This window comes from Aptenodytes patagonicus, chromosome 17 (genome assembly GCF_965638725.1).
Source record: "Aptenodytes patagonicus chromosome 17, bAptPat1.pri.cur, whole genome shotgun sequence".
Classification (NCBI taxonomy): Eukaryota; Metazoa; Chordata; class Aves; order Sphenisciformes; family Spheniscidae; genus Aptenodytes; species Aptenodytes patagonicus.
Genome location: NC_134965.1, coordinates 8009863 through 8031325, shown reverse-complemented (window position 1 = coordinate 8031325; position 21463 = coordinate 8009863). Strand labels below are relative to the sequence as shown.

The following is a 21463-nucleotide window of genomic DNA, read 5'->3' as shown; positions in this document are numbered from 1 at the left end:
TCCAGGTAAAATAACGCTGGCCACCGCTCTCGCCTGTGATGACAAAAGGGAAAACTTTCTGAAACTAAGGTTCAGCAAAATCGTACAGAACAGTACAACTGATTGGTGTGTACTTGAAAGGAGATGTGTTGTAACTGAAGATAAAGTTGGTGCTGTACAATTCCAGGTCCTGTTGGCAGCAAACACTTAACGGCTGGAGATCTGCATGCTAATGAACCTATGAAAGATAGGGAAAAAGCGGCTGTGGTGCTCCTGCCAAAGTGCTTATTCTTACATTGGTTATGAAGATCAAGTATCTTGTTCAGATTTAAAAATCAGTTTCTCTTATGCTTACAGTAAAAGGTTGAAGAATGTGGTCATAACTAGTCAATTAAAACGGCATTCTTTAGCGCTTCCCTGGCTTTATGCTAAGACCCAGGAAATGCTCTCTGCTTGCAGAGAGGCCAGCAGTGCAGGAACAGCATTCATCAGTCTTTGTTAGTGCAGCGAGCTGCCTTGATGAACAGTTCATTAACCAGGAGAAGCAGAATCAGTCTTTTAATACACTTGCTATAGCAGTTAGGCCCTGACAGCAAGCAAAAAAACTCAGGAGGCTAGTCTGAGAGCTAAAACCTTGCTGCTGGTCTGAAACTAATCTTTCCCCTTCCTTCCACAGGCCTTTGGGTAGCAGCATTAATTAAAATGCTTCTCTAAGCTGTCATTTAAGAGTACTGTATATGTAGGATCTCATGGTTGTTGAGCAGATAATTCAAACATAACAAATGGGACAATAACATACACGCTTAAGAAGAAACCTGTTCTAACTCTTCTAGGCATCTCTCAAGATTCACCGTGGTATTAATTGTTTCATTGTAAAATGCATAAGATTGAGGTAACAGTTAAAACAAATAACCGGAGGCATCTGGCAGCGCGTGGATCCCTGGCATGCCGCGCGTGCATTGGATTGGGGCAGACGTGTTTCCAGCAGTTCAGGCACGCTCATCAGTAGCTTCAGAGGGCTAAAATTCACTACGAACAAATCAAAGTCTGTAGGTTTTTTTTTTTTCCCCTGGGGTGCTGGGAGGGGAGGGATGAATGGGCCAGATGAATCTGTACTTGCTGTAGCTGCAGATCTAAGAGCTCAGTTTCTAGCAGGCGTAAAACCTGAGCTATTGCAGGATCCACCTCAGGACTCAAAATGGATTTACGCTGCAGCAAACACATAGGGATCATTTGTTACTCTCCTCCTTCCACCCCCCTTCCCTGTTTCTATTAGCAAAAGATCAGTTTGGGGCAGCGGGGAGTTACTGCTTCAGCCAAACATTTGAGACTTCATGTAAAGCAGCCAGTAGTTGAGGCTTTGGTGCTCTTGTCTAGAGCCTGATCTCTTGTTCATCCAAGTCCTCCAGGAAATGAGAAACATAAGCTGCAGGTATGTTTGTGCATGTATGCAGAGCGCTGCGTTTCTGGAGCGCCTGGAACACGGAGGCCTCTGAAACCCTGCACTCCTCCTCAAAATGGCTGCCAGATGTGTTGGCTCCACTGAATTCCCCGGAGCCTGACACCAGAAATGCTGAGGTTATTCCCAGTTTGGTTCTCGCTGTGTTCTTCCTTCAGTCTTCCAGGCACAGTGTTGCAAGACCGAGTGTGACCCTGGATGGCTGCGGTACCTGCGGAGGCTTTCTGTCGGCACGCTGGCGTGCTCGGGGCAAGGCTCGCCAGGACTCTTGTTTAAACAAAGGAAGCGTGTTTGTTTTTACAGCTCAAGCTCAGGAGCCTGGGCTGGGATCCTGTGCCATTTCCCTGTGCTAGGAGCAAGATACTCGAGGAAGACAGCATCTCTGCTGCAAAGCACAGCTCTTAGGGGCCAACAAATATGCATCTTGTCCTCTCTGGCTTGTCAGTGCCGGAGGCTTCTTAAAGCTCAACTTGGATTTGGTTTGATATTTGTCTGTAGGTGCAATAAACAGTATAGAGACTCCTGAAGTGAACCACAGTCTGGCTGCCCATGTTTGCGTGGCTTCTTGGGCCAGTCTTGTAAGCTCCTTGCTAGTGTGGCTGCACTACTGCTTGATCACCTTGTAACCCAGTCAGTCCCAGCTGGATCCCTTGCAACCCGTTTCCCAGTCAGTGGGAAATGGAGCTTCCAGGTCCTGCGATAGTGCATCTATCTGTTGAGTGTTCAGCACAAGAGAGCAGACTTGCTATGCAGCGGTCTCTAGCATCAGCAGGCAGAACTTATGAAAGTATATCTTAAAGCCATGCTGCATGGTAACTGGCTGTTTTTCTGACAGCATGTACACTTTTCCTGCAGCAGTCAGCAGTTTGCTGAAATAACAAATCTTAATGATAAAGAGGTGTTGGAAAGTACTTGAGCTAGTAGTAGGATCTGTAAGGAAAGTATCATCTAACATATGCTGCTCTGCCTTTAACTGAGGAAAAGTGTTTCTCAAAATAGTCCTCCTTACTCCTTCATCTAATTTGCTTTGGTTTATTTCTAGCATCAAAATGAGAATGTCATTTTGATGTGATACAGCTTTTATAGTAAGTGCAGATCCATATGAGTAGGATGTATCTTGTGCTTCATAGCCAAGGCAAGCTGTATATGTTGACACTTTTAAAGAGTATTTGGGTTGTCTTGGGATATAAAGTGGTTTCCACCATTAAGTAAGTGTGCCCAGGGATGGAGTACATGAGAAGCAGTGGGTAGACTTCATGGCAGCTTGTTCAGTTGGATTTGCACTGCAAATTCAAGGCATGGAAATGCCTAATACGTGACTGCTTGCTGCACGGGAATCTGTGTAGTCTTACATGGGGTAATCAAGTTATTTAAGGAAGTGTTGGTATTAGGGGGGAGGTATATGTGTTGCACACAAGCGAATCTTCCATTTGTCTTTGCTATTCAATTCTGATACTGTCTTCTGAAACTGTGGAGCGTGCCGCATCGTGGAGATGAGATGGGTGTCGTGGAAGACTAGCTTCTTAAAGGTGTCTTGCTAAGTGGTTGTATGGGGGAGCGAAACTGGGGAGCATCACTGTAAAGAAAAGGAGGAAGTGCCTGGGAGCGGAATCTGCAGACCTACCCTGACTCGGGCTGCGTGTACGTGAGAAGAGGCATTCCAGAAATAACAGTAAAGCGTTGCTTTGTATTTCTCTTGTAGCAACCCTCCACTCAGTGAGGAAATGCTGCCTCCGGGGGAGTGGATGTGTCACCGCTGCACTGTACGCCGCAAGGTAAAGCCTCTTGTAACAGACATGATCCTTGCCCATCCGACTGTCCATTTGAAATGTGAACCCTGTGTTTTATACCTTCCTCTCCCTTTAACGTGTATGTATATACCACCAGAGTTGCTCTTTGTGCTCGCAGTTGCGAAGGGCTTTGTTAGGAACAGGCTTAAAGAAAACTGTGGGGTCTTGATGAGACCCTCCTGGTATTTTTAATCTCTCTACTAGGAACCACAAAACTGAAGTGCCTGGTATATTCTTGTCAAGCTGTGCCTTTTAAACTGTTTTCCTTCCTCCCCCCAGCCCCTTCTGGAAAGGAGGGAGAGCTGAGGCACAGAGGGGCTGGGAATGGCTCCTATGCTCAAGGAGGTGAGCTGTCTACAGGCAGAACAGGAGTCATGTTAATGCAGCTTTGGCATCAGGGCTGTGATTCTGGTTAGTGTGTGTTTTTTAGAAGTGTGACTTCACAGCAGTTGCACATCAGCAGAGGGTGAAATCACAGTGAGTTATGATTTCCTGGGCTGTTGAACAGGATGGGGAGGAGATGATTGGGCAAGATTGTGGCTTGTCTTTTTTCCTTGATGCTCTTTCTCCAGGAAGCCGTCTTGCACAATGTAAACATCTCATTGCTGTGACTACGTAAGACTGCGTAGCAGAGGGTTTAGAAACTGCACCAAACTATCTAGCAACTGTTCCCTTGAAGTGACACCCAAAACAGATTGGAAGAAAACTGTGTACTCAGCCTTTTGTTCCTGAAGCAATTGCCTTGTTATGTTTCCAGGGTATTGTTCAGCCATCTGCCAACACTAAAAATGAAGGTTGCGAATTTAAAAAATTATAATAAAATAAATAAAAAAACAGAGAGAGGAAAAAAATCCCCAACTTTTCTGTATTAAAAATTGCCTGATAACACTTTGCTCCTTTTGCAGACCATTTTAGTGATCAAGTAGATTGGTTCATCCATATTGGTGATGCTGTCAGGCACTGGAGCAGTGCACAGTTGCCCATACTAGGCCATGCAGCGTCCCCTCCTGTTGCAAAATGGATCTCACAGTGATTGCAATGTATAGTTTTCCTCTGCTGCAGTTCTCCCTGCCCACCTTGTTCACGATTCCTGTCGTCAAGAGATAGCAGAGTGTCGTTTGTGCTTGTGTTCTCAAGCTGACCTTCTCGTTTCGTAGTGGGTTTGGATGCACTGCCAGGGTTAATAGACTGCATTGGCAACGAACGGTCTACTGTGGAGTTTCTCAGTGTTGGCTAGCAAAGTAAACAGAGTTGTCTGATTTGTCAAGTATTTAGGACTAGATGCAGTGAAACGTTGGCCTGATCTGGACTCAAATATGGCTATCCTGAAAGGAGAGAGACATGCTAACTTTCTTCCCTGTGCTTGGTTCCCTTCAGCTGTTTTGTCATCTGTATGTTAGCTGCAATCGAATTGTTTTTGCTAGGTCAAGGCTTTAATGACTTCACGGGAGAAGTTGTAGTAAGTGGCTCAAGCCTTTTTAGATGCTGTTTGTCTTTGCGTATTTGTCAAGGTTGATGTGCTTTGTTTGTGGCCTCCATGATAAGCCTGCCTATTCATGTCGTGCAGAAGCGAGAACAGAAGAAAGAGCTGGGGCAGGTAAATGGATTGGTGGACAAATCTGGGAAAAGGACCACCTCCCCCACCAGTGACGCAGACCTGTTGGACAGGTCTAGCAGCAGCATCAGGGCTAATGCGCATGCCAGGATCTTGGAAAGGAGAGCAAGCCGGCCTGGCACTCCCACATCCAATGCCAGCACCGAGACCCCCAACTCAGAGCAGAATGATGTCGATGAGGACATAATTGACGTGGATGATGACTCTGCCATTGCAGAAATGGACTGTGGGCAGCCCCAGCTGAAGCGACCCTTTGAGCTTCTTATTGCTGCTGCCATGGAAAGGAACCCAACGCAGTTCCAGTTGCCGAATGAACTGACCTGCACCACAGCACTTCCAGGTGAGCGATGGCTTGTCTAGTGTTGGTGAAGATGTCCGCAGTTGCATCCTGCTGCCATCTTGCCTCTTTTCCCTCTTGACTCCTTGGTAGTTGTGGCTCCAGTGATGCTCGCTGGGGAAAGCAGAGGGTACAGAAGTACCCCTGCTCCTCCTCCAGCTGTCCAACAGCAGGTGGCCTCTTAGATGTGAGCTGTGGGGACACTGCTATACACACTACACCTCCATCAGCACTTGTGATAGAGGCTTGCTGTTACCACCTTAGTCCAGATCATCAATCTGAAGAAAAAAATTCTGATTGTCGAAATACTTGATTTTGATTTATGATATGATAATCTAGTAACAAAGTAATGACTTAATGTATAGGATGTCACTGAAATGATTAATGTAAAATATGCCTACCTTTAAAGACAGTCTCTGTCACTAAGGCTAGATTTAGTGGTTGATAAGTGTTCCTTAAGCAGCTCTTTTTGCCTTTTCTGTTTGCCTCTGCCTGAGATGATTATATGTATCAGCCAGAAAGCAAATCTCTGCTATGTGGGTAACCCAGCGCCTTTTAAAACTTACTTTTAGGTACTAGTAAGAGGAGGAGAAAGGAAGAAACCACAGGAAAGAATGTCAAGAAAGCACAACACGAGTTAGACCACAATGGTTTGGTTCCCTTGCCAGTGAAAGTCTGCTTCACATGCAACAGGTACTTGACTCTTCCAGGGAAGCTGTTCGGTGTAGCTGCACCCTTCACAGGAGCAAAGTTCTTGCTGAAAATGTAGATGACCTGTTCGCTTTCTCATTCTCCTTCATTACTTGCTTACAATCCTCTAAACAAATGGGGGAATAATCATCTTTGCTAAATAACAGATGTTTAACCACGGCAAGTGTAGGTGTGGCTTCTGCAGCCCTGTGTGGCTGTAAAGGGTTTTAAAATGTAGCCTGAAGAGAGTGAGCCATCTTGTCTTCAGTATTTTTCTACTAAGAAAAATTTTAAAGTGATGGTGGTTTAGAAAACAGAGATACTTGTTTATGGTTCATGAAGAAAGTGTGCGAGGAGGTGACCTTTAGGAAATAGAAATCTACTGAGAGAGATATAAGCCCGAGGCAAATAGGAATATTGTGCTGAAATAGTAAATCTGAAAACCAGTACAAAATACTGCTGTTTTTTATAACTGCATAAAAAGTGCACAGATAAATCCCAGTTCAAAAATGTCAGTGAAAACGAAAAACTTTATTTCAGGAACCCAGTCAGAGTGAGTTTCTGGAAGTGGGCTGGAGATTCAGGAGAGTGGAGCTTTTGTGGAGAACAGCTGATGACTTTGTCATAGAGCGAAGACTTCTTTAAAGCCTGGGGAATCGGATGTAGTAGCTTTCTGGAGTTTGAGACTTATTCTGAGAACATCTTGTTGAAGTAAATGTCCCAACTTCACACAAGAGTCATCTTGAGAAAAATTGTAATAACCTAAATCTGAGATTGCCTTTTCATCTCTGAATTTTGCTCTAAATGAAGCCACTCGGAACTAATGCACAAGGTCAACTTGAAAAGTTGCTTATGTGAATCTGACAAGTGCTTACAGCTTTGGCATCTCTTCCTGCCAAAGGACCTCTTCTGCACCGAGAAACCCTCGTGTGCATGGGCAAGACCTTTTGCCTTGAGTGGGTCTTGCAGAAGGTCCATATAGATTAAGTTACAAACCTGAAGCCTGATTTTAGATGCAAGTAACGTAGTGTAGGGGAATTGGTGGGGAAAGACAAGCTAAAGTGGTTAGCCGCGCTTGCCTGCGTGCTCGGTTTATACCCTATATTCTGTATGGGAAATAAGATATGTCTCTCTCTTTGCAGGAGTTGCAGAGTGGCACCTCTAATTCAGTGTGATTATTGCCCACTCCTGTTCCACATGGATTGTCTGGAGCCACCGCTTACTGCCATGCCTCTGGGTAGATGGATGTGCCCAAATCACATAGAACATGTGGTGGTAAGCAGGACTATGATTGCAGTGCGGTAACCGGATGCTGGAGTGGAACCTGGCAGGTCCATTAAAGGACAAAATACAACAAATGTAAAACAGCTTCTGAGCTCTTATTGCTCCCTGTAACGCTTGTAAAGCTCCTGCTGCAAGCAACACACTCTCCAAAGGAATATGATGCTGCTATCTGCAATAAAATATAAAGATGGGGGAACTCCTTCTTGTAACTGAAGCTGACAGCTCAGACTGTGGCTCACTGACAGCTTGTCTAGTTTTCAGACTGGACTCCTTAAGATCTAGATGAGCTTCCAGAGCTGTGATACAAAGCAGCACAGTGCTACAAATAGGGGAAGTAATTCTTTGCATGCTTAACCCAAAAACTTTCATTCCAAGAGGGAGTTTTCATTTGTGGAAAAGCAGAGTACTTGAGACCTAAATACTCAGGAAACAGGGGGCTGAAACAAAGGGCTTGTGCCCAGACAAACTGCTTCTGAGAGCATTGATGCTGCTTAGTAGGCCTCTAAATGCTTTTGTATTCATCTCCAGCAATGTGCCCTTTAACAGAAATGGTTAGTGCTGCAGGAAACAAATAGTCTAAAGCTGAGCTGATGCTGTACTGCCAGTGCTACGAGGCGTTATGAAAGTCTTAGGGTACATTAGAGTGACCCGCAGATCCCTAACTCCTGTGGCATTATCTGATCACCCAGCTGAACCAGAAGAACTTGACCCTGAGTAATCGGTGCCGAGTATTTGACCGGTTCCAGGACACCATATCTCAGCATGTTGTCAAAGTGGATTTCTTAAACCGAATCCATAAGAAACATCCTCCGAATCGCAGAGTTCTTCAATCGGTAAAGAGAAAAGGTTTGAAGGTATGTGTAATCAAGTAGGTGTCGGTGAAACTCCCTGTATATGTATTCTAGTTTGGAAGGGAAACCAGCATGCCTAGTAGGGTTAGCCTCTGGGGGCAGGAGGAAGAGGGTGGGGTCTGAATGAATGTGTTGGTGAGAGGTCTGGAAGTCAACAGTTACTTTTCACTGTGTGTAGGATTTAAGAAGCTCTTTTTCCGCCAACCATAAGGCTCAGCTACTAGTGAGCCTTTAAATCTAGCACAAGCATAGAAGGTACAACACAAAACCTCCTGGAGGTGGCCCTACAGTTGGAATTGGGGCTACTGCATGTTCTGTGTTCAACCACGAAGAATATTTGCTGCCAGAATGCCTGAAAAATGCCATACAGGTTTCCCTTCTTACTTGGCCTTTTTTGCATGACTTCTCTTATGCTGTAGCCACCACGTTGTGCTGAAGTCATGCCTGACCTAAGGGAATAAAACCTATTAATTTCAGCGTGGCTGCATCACTTTAAAGTACTCAGTCCTTGAAACTTCTAATGTATTGTCTGCAGGGTTCCTTTGGGTCAGAAAGCAGCAAACACAAAGCGTAGTGCTGGTTAGTCATTCTTGAGTAATTGTTCTCATGTGTGATCTTCTTTCTCTATGTAGGTTCCTGATGCTATAAAGTCCCAATACCGGCTTCCGCCCCCGTTACTTGCGCCTGCAGCAATTAGAGATGGCGAGCTGATCTGTAACGGGATCCCTGAGGAACCCTTGCAGAAGCACCTTTTGAACACTGAGCACTTAGCCAGCCAGACAGAACAACAGGAGGTAAATGAAGTCAAATGCTTGGACTCTGTAGTTGCTTTGGTACAAAGATCTCTTCCATTTCAGTCATGATTAGAGCAGTTGTCTAGGCGACCGGTCTCAAAATCATGTCTGAAGGTGATAGCTTGTCTTGACTCTGACACCCTTGCCCATTAAAACTTCATTTTGACTTTCCAGGTGAAATGTAAAATTCCTCATTTGACGCTTCAGGGAAGTGGTGAAATAGTCTTCTGGCCTTAAGAGTTGAGTCGAGGGCTATCTGTCTAGATGTCATTTTTATTTCGTGGCTGAGGGGAAATACTTTCCACTTTGATTATGTAAGGCTGCTCTGACACGTTTATTTGTATGCTAATGTCACGTTTCTGGGCTGCTTTTTATTGCTGATAGAATTGGACTTTTAAATCAAGGTCAAATGAGTGTTTAAATCTTGTATGAAACTTCTTGCCAGATTCCACAACGTGAAGGCATGTTGCTTTGCAGTCAGTGGTGTAGTCGAGTCCTTCTGTTAGCTCAGGTGGGGTTCTTCTATGTGGCAGGTGCACGTTCACCATGGAGCTTAAAACTTCAAATAAATCTTTTTGTCTTCCTCTACCTTGTGTAAAAGGAAAGGTGCTCTCCACCCCAGCTTTGGCAGGTGACTCCCTATAGCGTGAGGTAGATGAGCGTTTCTTTCCAGCGTGCTACAGAGTAAGTTGGAGGATTGTGTTTGGATAGAAGCCCATATTAGTGAAAGATGTTGCAACTCTTCAGCTAGTTACGAACACACTTAACAGGTGAAGAGAGGGAAGGGTTTGGGGGTGAGGAAGTGCGTCTGCTGCCTTCTCCCTCCTTTAATCTCAGCTCCTCTGTGTACTGTCCCCAGCACGGAGATAAACGCTACCTAATTTTGGTTGCGCTTTTGTACCTCTGGACAAAGTTTTCTCCTGATTCTAGATGAGCATCAGAGCAGATGCTGTAGTTCCAGGCTGCATCAGAGCAGTCAGCAGCACAGTGAGGCAGCTGAATTTCTTCAAGCTGGGTGAACGATGGAGTAACTGTTGAGGTTTGGAGCGCTGTCTGCCTGTGGAGCTAACCTGCACTTTTTTCTTCCTCCCAGTGGCTCTGTAGTGTTGTTGCGCTCCAGTGCAGCATATTGAAACATTTATCTGCTAAGCAGATGACTTCGCTTTGGGACTCTGAACAAACAGAGAAGGCTGATATTAAGCCTGTTATTGTGGCAGACGGCTCACTCGCCAACCCTTACCAGGCAGCTGACAAGGCACCCACACCTTCCCTCTATTCCATGTCATCCTGCACCTCAGGGATTACCACCCAGAATTCCTTGAGCTCCTCGCAATCCCAGCAGACTTTGTCACAGGAAGATGTCAACTGCAGCTCTTGTATAGATAAATCCAAGAAGGTGTCTTCTTGCGGGACTTCGAATGGGCCGACAGCCTCTGACATTAAAGTAAACGGTCCTCATTTCTATGGCGTTTCGTCTGAATCTTCAGCACAGTTGACTGACTCCCAGAGACTAATCGGATCTGGTAACACAATACCTGTTTTGTCTCATCGGCAAACGTGGCCTCGGCCCCTCACGCCCCCAGCGACTTGTGGACTTCTGAATCACACCATTGGAACCATTGTCAAAACGGAGAACGTAGCAGGACCCGTTTCTTGTGCACAAAGGGGTTCTGTGCCGGTCACAAGTATGCCTACGTCCATATCGAGCTCCTGTGCCAGCCTGGAGACCACCAGCACTTTGCAAAGAAAGAATGTGCAGACACAGATAGGACCGCCGCTGACGGCAGACCTGCGATCTATGGGCTCCCCTCTGACTGCCACGAGGGCTCTCACCCCTCCGCAGGCTGCAGGAGATGGGATCTCTGCTGTTGGGTCCACAAACAGATTCTGTTCACCAGCACCACCTTCAGGTACGTGCCAAACAGCTGATCTTGGCCCCCGGGGCTGAGAAAGTGTTCCGGCTAAATGTTATTCTGAACCTCAAGGCTCTAGCAGTATGCCCTCATTTAACTGGGAATTGGGTTTTCCGTGGAGAGCCGGGAGAAGTTTGTCAAGTCTCCTCTGTCTTAGGTCCCTTCATGGGAGCCACGGGATGTGTTTTTGCTGGCTGCATACACCTGAGAGGGGAACTCTGTCCTGAGAAGCAGGATAGTAGATCGGTTTAATTCTGGAAAGCAACAGTAGTTTTAAATCAGTTGGCTGCTGTCTCGCTGTTTCAACAACTGGCCGCTCCAACGTTTGGTTGCAAGGTAGTCCTTCTCACAAGAGCAGCTGTCTGGCATCTGATCCTATGATCTCTGTACACGGTAACTGTTCTGGCGATGCTGTGTCCCCTAGTACAGGTGTGTTTTGAAGTCTTCAGCTGCACAGCCTTGATGTTAGAGAAATGTGGACTTGGAAAGCTCTAGTCTGTTTAGTATCTGCTAGTCTGTTAATACAAGGTAGTTATGGACTTGGGTATACCATCTCTGTCCTGAGTTGTACCCAAAAACCTTGCTGTTAAAGTGTATATACCCATTCTTCAGTATAAAAACATCAAGTCAAAGATGTTGATAGCTGTTGATCGATGTTGAAGTCAGAGTAACTGCCCATAACTCAAATTTTGTTAGAATGAGCTTTCACCTAAAGCATTCTCCTTCTCTTCCCTTTCCCCACACCAGCTCAACACTCAAACTAGTAAACTCTTTGTGCAGGTTGGGTAGAAGCAGTCACTGAAAAGCAAGCGACAGAGCTGTCTGCCACTTCTCTTGCAGTTCCTAGCTGCTCGGTGGCAGGCTTACGTGAAATGGCTCAGATCTGGCGATTGCAAGCAACAGAGGCAACATCTTTTCATTATTCTTTTTAAAATTCCTTAATGAGTAACTTCTGAGCTTTACCTCGTCTTTGGAAGCAGTCCCCGGAGTACTTGGCCTCCTTGCTTGTTGCTGAACAAACTCGGTTACTCTGAGGCTGCTGGTTTGACCGTGCCCTGCTTAGAAACGCAAGTCTGGGAGAAGTTTTAGTAGAGGAAATGAGACCGTACTATAGAAAACTTCTTGCTTGTGGTTTGAAGAGCACTGCAAACCCTACATAATTTTGCAGTTACTTACGATGTTAAATAATTGCTTTTGATGCAAAGCTTGCATTCTACAAAATGCAGATTAAAACATCATTTTGGTGCAGTGTCTCTTGGGAAAGGTGTAAATATTTAGATTTTCCATCTAACACAATGCATGTATGTATTTATAACAAATCTTAAATTACGGTGTGCAAATTTTGTTGCTGAGTACAAAAATACAAATCATTCATGGGCTCTTTTTTTTGCCATAAATTTCAGGCTTATAGTAGTTCTACTTCTAAGCAAACCAACTCAAGAAGATCTGGTATTAACAACACATTAAAGGGATTTTGTTTCCTGGCATTTGCCATTGCCTCTTTCAGCTGCATGGTCACTGCCAAAGCAGTAGGATTTTATTTTGTAAATAATAAAATCTGCTTATGACTGTCACATTCTCACTGGACAGTGAAGTACACCCCAGACTTGATAATCGTGCAGAAATAAAAATGGGGCAAGTGTCCTTTTTATGCATGTTCAGACCTAGACAAGCTACTTGGCAAATGTGTCTAGGTTTAGTAAGCTCTTCAAGCTCCTGGGGACTTGGTGCTCATCTTTCCAGCCTCTGCAGGACATGACTTACAGTCTGTCATTGCTGCTGCTTCAAACAGGGAGTGGGAGCTTAAATGTATAGGTCCAGAATTCCTCCGACAACTGGAGGTGAGAGGCAGAAGCCGGCAGCTGGCTCTGTGTTGGAGGCACACACTAGTCCTTCTGTGAGCAGAAGAAAGCTAACAGCCTCTAATTCAGGCCTTTTTCAACGCACGGCTATGAGCAAAATCAGTTATTCTGAGCAGCTTGGAAGCGAAGTGCAGCCTGAGGGCTGGGTGCATGTCTCACGAACGTCACAGTGACATATCTTTTCTGCACCATCTTTCTCTGTAGATGGTAAGGTCAGTCCCAGCACCTTATCCATAGGAAGCGCTTTAACTCTACCCTCATCACTCACTTCAAACTCTGCAGCTATGTTGGACCTCACCAGTTCCCTGAAAGCATTTATGGATGGCGGTGAGTATTTAGTTCATTATCAATCTCTACTAGCCCTGTGTGTTTGCTTCCCTAGAGCGTTCGGTTTCTGCTAGAGGAAAAGTTCCAGAGATAAAGAAGGGTTGCAGTCAGGTGAGGGCGGGGCTGGGTATACATTACCTGAAATATGTCACATGCTTCCCTACTTGTAGTGTTGCCAAGGCAGCAAGGCCAATGAAGTGTTTCTGCCTGAAGCTTTTCTGGAGAACGATCACAAAGCATTGCCCAGGCTGCTTTCCAGCTGGAATTCGCATGCAGAAACCTGCAGCCCTGCCATGTTGTGGTGCTAGCTGCAATCCAGAGCTGTTCCCAACGGGCGTAAAGTCCAGCAACAATAGATCTTGTAGTCGAGCAGTCACCTGAGTGGTGATGTTCCGATGGGTCAGTTAATTTTCTGATTTATTTCTGCTTCTGTCAGTCTTCTCCTAGACTGGCCCATTTTTTATTTTCCTTTTGTTGCACTTGGCAAGAAATGCCAAACCTTAGTGGAGTGAGTTCAGGAGGAGGAGATTGCTGAACAGCAATCGTCAGTAGCATAGCGAGGCTGTTGCCAGAGACTTCTACATCTGAAGAACAGCCTTTCTGGCGTTGCCAGTGTGACCCTCTTTTCTTGGGTGAACCCCGACTGCTCAGCCTGCCCAAACTACCTCTCTGCTATCAGGAAAGGCTGTTATAGCTCCGCTTCTTCTGCTTGCTGTTTTAACTGTCGCTGATGTGGAGAAAGCTCTTGGAAGAAGAGGTTAGCCAGCCTGCTTGCTGCCAGAAAGCAGACCTCTGTAGGGCTTTGCAAATATAAATACTTCAAAGCTATCAGCAACAGATCTGCTTTAAAGCCCGTTAATAATACTGTCTGAATTGCCCTGTTTGGTTTAATGGACCCTGCTACGAAAGTGTGTGACTCAATGAGCCTGTAGCAGCTTCAAAGGTGGTTACGGCTTTCCTCTGTGATGTAGGGTTAGACTTTCTAACTAGATAATGAAGCTTCACAAGAAGGACCCAACCTACTGCTCAAAGGGGCGCGATGTCCACCTCTGCAGACCTGTTGGTTCTGAGCCAGAACAGCAGATTTTCAACTTAGCAGTCCTTGTTCCCCTAAACTTCCACTTGCTGCCTGAATTGTAGCTCTCTGGCCATTGCTGGCACTCTCCTCGCACGCTGCTCACCCGAGATGATATGAAGTAATAGATCGCCTCTATGTAAGATTCTTGATATTGCAAAATTGGTCAAGTCTTTGCTGTTGAAGCGAATGGCAAGTTTGAAAGTGGGACAGTTAGATCCACTGCAGCTCAGATTGCACCCTTTCCATGAATAACTTACTAACTGCTTTTTGTTTATTAACAGAGATTGAGATAAATATGCTGGATGAGCAGCTGATCAAGTTTCTGGCCTTGCAGAGAATACATCAGCTCTTTCCTTCCAAAGCTCAGTCTCTAGCGAGCAGTGTCAGTTCCCATCAGCAATCTCCTGTGGGAAACCACATTGAAGGTAAGAGCAGCCCTAGAATAGTTGGTTTATGTTGAGCCATAGCTTTTTGGCACTCCCTTGCCTATTCATTGAAGGAGATCTCCCTCTTCTTCTGGTATCTGTCTGATGCTGCCTTTCGTGTTTCTTTCTTCTCATTTCCCGCTCTGGATATCCACCGGCCAGAAACTCCTTCAGGTCCCTCTACTTAATTATTTACAAATTATGGCAATGGAAATACCTTCAGTAACTTCTGATTATCTGCTGGAAGTCTTTAGTGAAGCTGTGTTTTATTCATCTCAGAATTAGCAAGAGATGGGAAGGTTCAGCTGGGGGGTTTTTTTTGTTTTGGTTTGGTTTTTTTGTCCTCACCTTTGAGATGGGCAAGAGAAATATGTGAATTCCTGCTCTCTTTCTGGAGAAGTTGCTTGTGAGATAAGCACACGAACAGGAGGAACCGGGGCACAGAATATATGTGGGACGTTGTCATTGCCCGTTCAGAATAATGTCACTGTCAAGCTGAAACACTAAATGCAACTAATGCAAATAATGGAAAACAACTTGCGCTTCTGTTGGAAATCTCCAGATTCCTGAGTTCAGCATTGGCTTTGTTTATGGTCACTGGTATCGGCATGCTAACACCTAAAGCTGCAGGGCGAACATGGCTTCCATGTTCCTCTGCGTGCAGCCAGTCAATTTAATCTGCTTTCAAGCACTAACTGGACAGCCGTGTTGTGGGAGCAGTTGTCTGCTCCCCCTCTGCTAGGCCTGGGGGTAAATATCCAAGATAAGACCTTTGGAAGTCTGCTGGCAGTCAGTAACCTTGCTCGCTGCTGTAGCATCACAGCATTCTCTAAATGCTTTGTCAATCTTCTTTTGAACACTGCTGTAGGACACAGCACCAGGCTGTGATATGAGCTGCCTTCCTGTGCTGCTCATAACAGAGGAGTTCTGGAAATTCTTCAGCAGTCTGCCTTTCAAAAGGCAGATTGATGCTGTCTTAACCCATCACCCTTTTTGGGCAGGAACGATGCATCCAGCTGACTGTTTAGCATTGCTGATGAAATGTTAGATCCAAAGCCTTTAGTGAGCCCTGTTGAGCCAGCAGAGCCAGACAGCTGAAAGGACTTGTGCAGGGCAGCTGGGCAGAGGTGGGAACCTGCACGTTTCAGCTGCGTTGAGTGCTGCACGTCCAGTGATGCCGCTCAGTGTGGCCAGTGTTCTTGACGTAGGTGGCTCTGCAAACAATCTCTCGTAATCCTCGTGTTCTGTTCTTTGATTTCACACTCTTGGTGTAAAACTGTCATACAGACGTAGTATCAGGAGAGGCCTAAACTCTGTGCATTTAAGGGGCTTATCTCCAAAAGACAGCTGCTGAAATCCTGGCTAGGCCTGTGTGGTCCACCAGGGTTTGGTATCTGTTCCACAGAAGATGATTTTCTGTCCAGTTAACGTGGGCATGTGAGAACGTGATTTGAACTTGTTTGCCAGGGAGCTGCTCTGGAGGCTCAGCCACTGTCGAGTGTGCCATAGGGACCAACCTGAGGGTAAAGGAGTCCACTCGGTAAATCATCTTGTCCTGGGAGCTGGGTTGGTCCCTGGACAAGCCCTGTTCAACCCATGTGTTTTTTCTGCAGCTTCACTAGAAGCGAAATCGCGGCTGTTAAGTTGATGACATTCAGCAGCACCAATTTTTTTTTTAAGTGGCACTTTGACAGCAAGACTCAGGTCTTTGATTACCCAAAGTGGAAGAGATTAAGAAAGAAGTCAGTGGTAGGAGGTTTGTGTTTTCCTCAGCGTGGCTCCATTGTGCACACTCGGTATTAACGTTCCCCCAGTTGCATGGCTTGTGTGGGTTACTGGAGAGCGCCATTTTCTCTGATGACTGGCAAAAAGACATTTAATGCGCAAACATTCCTGGAGGGTTGGGAATCGGAGTTCAGGCCAAAGCTCACTGCGTCCTCCTTAGGATCTGTGCTTTCTGGAGAGTCTAGTGCTGGGGAAGCTGAGGTCAAGCAGCCTTCATAGCTGATAACACTGTTCAAGTAATTTCTTTTTATCTTGCAGCGCAAAGAAAGGAAGTGCAAGCCCGGGCGGTGTTCTATCCTCTGATGGGCTTAGGGGGTGCAGTCAATATGTGCTATCGAACCCTCTACATTGGGACAGGTGAGTAGCTTTTTCCTGCCCTGACCTTTCAGAATCAGGGTGGTTCTCCCTGACCCTCCCTAAGTATTTGCCAAGTTGGTGTCGAAGAAAACAGACCCATTGTGGCTGCTTGTACTGGGATTCTTCGCTACCGAGAAACGTGGAAATTCCCCGTCCACTTGAATCTTTGTGGGGTTGCACCTTTGTAACCCGGCTGGTATCAAAATTAGCAGAATGGCTGTCCTGGAGATTTAATGCCTGACTGATGGGGAGAAGAGTTACGGTTTGTTCGCAGGTTTTGTTTGTTTCTGCTTAGATTCTTCTGGTGCTCTGGATAGACCCAGTAACTGTGAAATGCTCTTCAACCTTCATGGAGCTGCTAGCCTTCCCTTCCCCCACTGAAACTTTGTTCGGTGGCTTATCGCAGCATTATTCATGCAGTCCTGGGAGCGCGGACAAAGGCAGTTGCTCCCCTGTTGTTTTGCTAATTGAAGTTTAATTCTGTCTGTTGTTCTCTGCTGCCTGACAGTTTTTTTCTGAAATGAACTGAGCCTGTTTTGTCCTCCCCATTGACAGGAGCTGATATGGATGTGTGCCTTACAAGCTATGGTCACTGTAACTATGTGTCTGGCAAACACGCCTGCATATTCTACGATGAGGTGAGTGCCTGAGTGGGGTTTTTTTTTTTATTATTATTTGGCATGCACGGCAGTGGGAGCTGGAGATGCAGGCAGCAGGTTGTCTTTGTGTGGTGCTCCTTTGTGGACTACAAAGTAAGAGCCAGGGCTGTGAATGGTTTCACTCCAGTGAAGGCTGCGTCAGCGTTTTCTGTCAAACCCTTTTCTGAAGCACAGAGCTCTGCCAGCATGATTTCTCTGAGCTAACTGCTTGTGGACAAAGACTGACCGCAAGTAAGCACTGTCACTGCTGGTGTCTAGGGAAGGAAAAAGTCATAGAAACGGTTCGGTACTTTTTGATCCAGCTGCGTTGTTAATAAAAGCTAAACTTTACGTGTCGACATCGAACCTCAGCTGGAACAAAACAGGGAACTGCTCCAAGTCTCTTGCTTTCAGGTGTGATGGTGGTGCAAAGTGTTCATGCCATCTGCAGTACTCTGCATAAATCACTTATTTAACTGAAATTTCAGTTAAGCTCTCAGCATAAACAGAGGTCTACAGTTGCTCCTTAACTACAGTCCAGAGATTAGTTTGTTCTTGAAGTAAATAGACTGGCGGGTCTGCCAATAAAAGCGCCGCTGGAGATGTCTCTTAGCATGGAAACGGTCTTTGAAGCAAGATAGAGTCTTTTATATCACCATTTGTCAACCAGCTACTGAGCAGGATCCAGGATTAACCCATAGCCGGCTTTAGCCATTCCTCCAGCGCACTACAAGCTACAGAACACACTCGGTAATGGGATCCAGACCTTAAATCTGTGTTGAAGCATCTCCTCACAGTGGTCAATCCTAAATCGGGCTCTAGGCACTGAACTTCTTCCGTACTCCAGCAGGCCTCCTACGGCTGTGGTCGCTCTAGAGGGAGAATTCCCCTTCCTTAGCTCTCTCTGCTGTTTCTGCGTTGGCAGCTCGTGCTTGGCCTCAGTCTCTGCAGTCTAGCAGGTTACTTGAAAATTTACTCCCTTGTGCATGGGGAGGTTTTTGTAACTTGATTAAAGCTCTGTAGTCCCTGGGGGACAAGGTCTTCAGCCCTCAGATGATTCCCGTGAGCTAACCTGAAGTCTCCTCCACTCTGTCAACATCCTCTGCAAAGCTCAGTTGAGCGTGACGCTGCTTGTGTAATGCTGTGTCTCACGGTAACGTCTCCTGGCCTTTCAGCGTCCGCAAAAGGCCTGTAAATCCCAGACTGTCTCTATCTTGTGGCTGCCGCAGCACACTGGCATCCCTCTTGCCATCTTGTGTCCGCTTTCCAAAGCGCACTCTTTCCTGCCGGGCACAGGTCTCGGGCTAAGTTTGCATCTAGTGTGCCTGTTTAAACGGTGTGCTCGCTTTGTGAGAATCAACTTGAATCCCTGTTTCCAAAAGATCTGTTGGTCCAAGTGCAGCGGGTAAAACCCACTTCCCTTCAAAGCTGCTTTGGCCCTCCTTCCCTGCCGGGAAGCATCCTGGGAAGCAGCTCTTGCTGGAAAGCCGGCTGTTCTGTGAGCATGAGCCATGCACGAGGTTCGGGTTGGGGGTCTCTGAAGCTGGAGGATATTTAACTGCTCTTATTTAACCGTCAACAGCGGTAGGGAGAGAGGGGTTGCGTTTCGGTGCTCCAAAGGGGTATACGGGCAGAAGCCCTTCTGACTTGATGTCTCAAGTCCTTCCTCTTCCCTTTTTTTTTCAGAATACGAAACATTACGAGCTGCTGAACTACAGTGAGCATGGGACGACCGTGGACAACGTTCTGTATTCGTGTGACTTCTCGGAGAAGATGACGCCCACTCCTCCCAGCAGTATTGTTGCCAAAGTGCAGAGTGTGATAAGTGAGTGTTGAGACGGCGCCAGCCCCGCGTAACGCCACAGGGAGCTATTAGAGGGGGACGGGAGCGGGTGCAAACCGATTCCTTGTTGGTGCCCCTTGTTCCGCAGCGGTTGGTGCACCTCTTCCAAAAAGGGGACTCTCTCCACAGGCTTCAGCCTGGGTTCTGCAAGACCTTCCTCTGCGGGCTTGGGGAGTGCCTCAGCCTGCGGAGCGCTCTGCTGTCAACCCCGCTCCTGCCTCCGGTGCTGGAGTTAACCGAGCTCCAGCCCTGCCTGACATCAGCCCTGGCCGATGAACTCCGGTTCAGAGCTGGGCTGAGGGGTTTCCCCACGCACGTCCTCCCCTCCCAGGCTGTGAGTAGGCGATCTGGGCTGTGCTGCCGGCACCCCGTCCCCGCATGGCTCACTCCTGCTCTCCACCTGATCGGCTTCCTCTTTTTTTTGGCTGCCGAAATAGATGTGTAAATGCCTCTACCTCTCGGGGGCTGTGGGGAGATTCACGTTGCCCTTTTACCAGCCGCTTGCTGCAGAGGACTGAAATGCCTCGTGGCTGGAGGATTTTGCCCCTGAGGCAGCGCAGCAGTAGCCCCTGTTGATGAAAACAAGCTGCCGCTGGCCTGCCCGAATCTTACGTGTTGGGTTTGGTTTTTTTTTTTTTTTCTTTTCCAGAACGACATAAAAGCAGAAAACAAGAAGAGGAGCCGCATGAAGAAGCCGCTGTGATGAATTCGCAGGCACAAGGGCAGCATCGGAAACCCTGTAACTGCAAAGCCAGCAGCTCCAGCTTAATAGGGGGCAGCGGGGCTGGCTGGGAGGGGACGGCCCTGCTCCACCACGGCAGTTACATCAAGCTGGGCTGCCTGCAGTTTGTTTTCAGCATTACCGAATTTGCGACCAAACAGCCCAAGGGGGACACTGCCTTAGTACAAGACATGGACTTGGAGGAGAAGCTTTCTCTGAAACCCCACCAGGTGCCCGTGCTGCGGTCCAACTCAGTTCCCTAGGAATTTTAGGAAGAGAGCTTTGGAGTAAGGAAAAACGCCCTCAGACTCTTGCAATGCAAAAATGTACAAACCGAGGTGGGATTTTCTATGTCGGCCCAGAGACTGTTCACACGCCGTTTGCATGAAATGAAGAACGTTTAACTTTTTTTAATTTTTCTTTTTTGCTCAAGTTTTAGGGGCATTTGCACATATATTTGTACTATACATTTCATTTTAAAAGGAAAACTGCAGTGAGAGCAGGACGTGTCAGAGCGAGGGGCGACCGCTGTCTGACTCGAGGACTCTCTCTGACAGATAGTTCCCATGCAGTTGTAAAATAATCAGAAACTTGTTCTATTTTGTGCCAGTGACAATAGTTTTATATTAAAAGAGAAATACAGTTTTCATACAGCAAATCTATACAATATCATTGTTTTATTTAATGTAAAGAAGCGCTCTTCTTCCCACAGTTATTTTTCCCATCCCTCCCTGCTATGGTTGCACTACAAGTAGCTACTGTGTATTATGGGCAGTGAGAAATGAGTTCTTTTCCTGGTGTCCATCCTATTTTTATTTCAAATAAGGAAAAGTGTTGGATTCTGTGTAAATACATCAGTGATGGCATTTTTCAATGTTTTAAAGCTGTGTACAGTGCTACATGTGGTATGACGTTCCTCAAATTGTCTATTGTAGCAGATCGTTTGTCGTAACCTGTCTGTCTCTTTTGTTTATATGCCACCTCCCCGCAGCAGAACAGCTAGTTCCACTGTACATAGTAATTGTAACGTTTTAGACTTTACAGAAACTTTCCTGTATTCTGTATATAAAAAAAAAATACTTCACATTCTGTTTTCTGACTGTCTGTCTTAACTCTTTGTCACCACGACCTGGAGCTTCCCCGGAGCCTCTGACCGCAGAAGAGGAGCCCGAGCTGCGGAGAAGGGGCTGTGCCCGGGTGGAGCCAGCCTGCCCTCCTGCGTGGGGATGGTGACTGGGGAGGTCGCAGAATCACAGAACTGGTTTGGGTTGGAAGGGACCTTTGAGGGTCATGTCCAACACCCACCCCCCCCCGCAGCGAGCAGGGACCCTCTGCAACTCGATCGAGTCCAACCCGACCTTGGACGTCTCCGGGGATGGGGCATCTGCCACCTCCCTGGGCAAGAGAGGTGGGCTCTGGGTCTAGGGGCGACGGCGTGCACCCCTCGCCCTCTCCCCCAGGGCATCGTGCCGGGCAGCAGCCGCCTCTCCCGGCGCTCGGGCTTTGTAGCGAAGGAGGCGGTTCGGAGGCAGGAGGCTGCCCCGGCCCACGCCGCCGCCTCCTCTCCCCGTCTCTCCTCCCTCCGCTCCGACCCGGGGCCGCGAATTCATCGTGTCCGCAGACAAAGGGCTCCGCGAACCGCTTCCCCCCCCCCCCCCCCCCCGTGCAAACGGCCGCGCTCTGTGCCCGTGACCCCGCGCTTCGGTTGCGAAAGG

The 21463-nt window shown here is 46.9% G+C and overlaps 1 protein-coding gene across 2 annotated transcripts in view; it reads left to right on the top strand.

Moving 5' to 3' along the window:
- The window catches only part of PHF12 (PHD finger protein 12), a 32756-nt gene extending 11924 nt beyond the window's left edge, over nt 1–20832 (top strand). The window contains exons 3-15 of one of the 2 annotated variants that reach the window (XM_076354387.1): nt 3141–3213; nt 4796–5183; nt 5753–5873; nt 7013–7145; nt 7844–8008; nt 8638–8799; nt 9893–10709; nt 12779–12901; nt 14261–14404; nt 16448–16546; nt 17102–17184; nt 18871–19009; nt 19677–20832. In XM_076354387.1, the coding sequence (XP_076210502.1) occupies nt 3141–3213; nt 4796–5183; nt 5753–5873; nt 7013–7145; nt 7844–8008; nt 8638–8799; nt 9893–10709; nt 12779–12901; nt 14261–14404; nt 16448–16546; nt 17102–17184; nt 18871–19009; nt 19677–20011 (2782 nt within the window). In that variant the 3' untranslated portion in view covers nt 20012–20832. Of the gene's footprint in view, nt 1–3140; nt 3214–4795; nt 5184–5752; nt 5874–7012; nt 7146–7843; nt 8009–8637; nt 8800–9892; nt 10710–12778; nt 12902–14260; nt 14405–16447; nt 16547–17101; nt 17185–18870; nt 19010–19676 lie in introns of those variants that run through there. The other variant, XM_076354388.1, reaches the window with a different exon arrangement.
- Nucleotides 20833–21463: the final 631 nt, after the last annotated feature.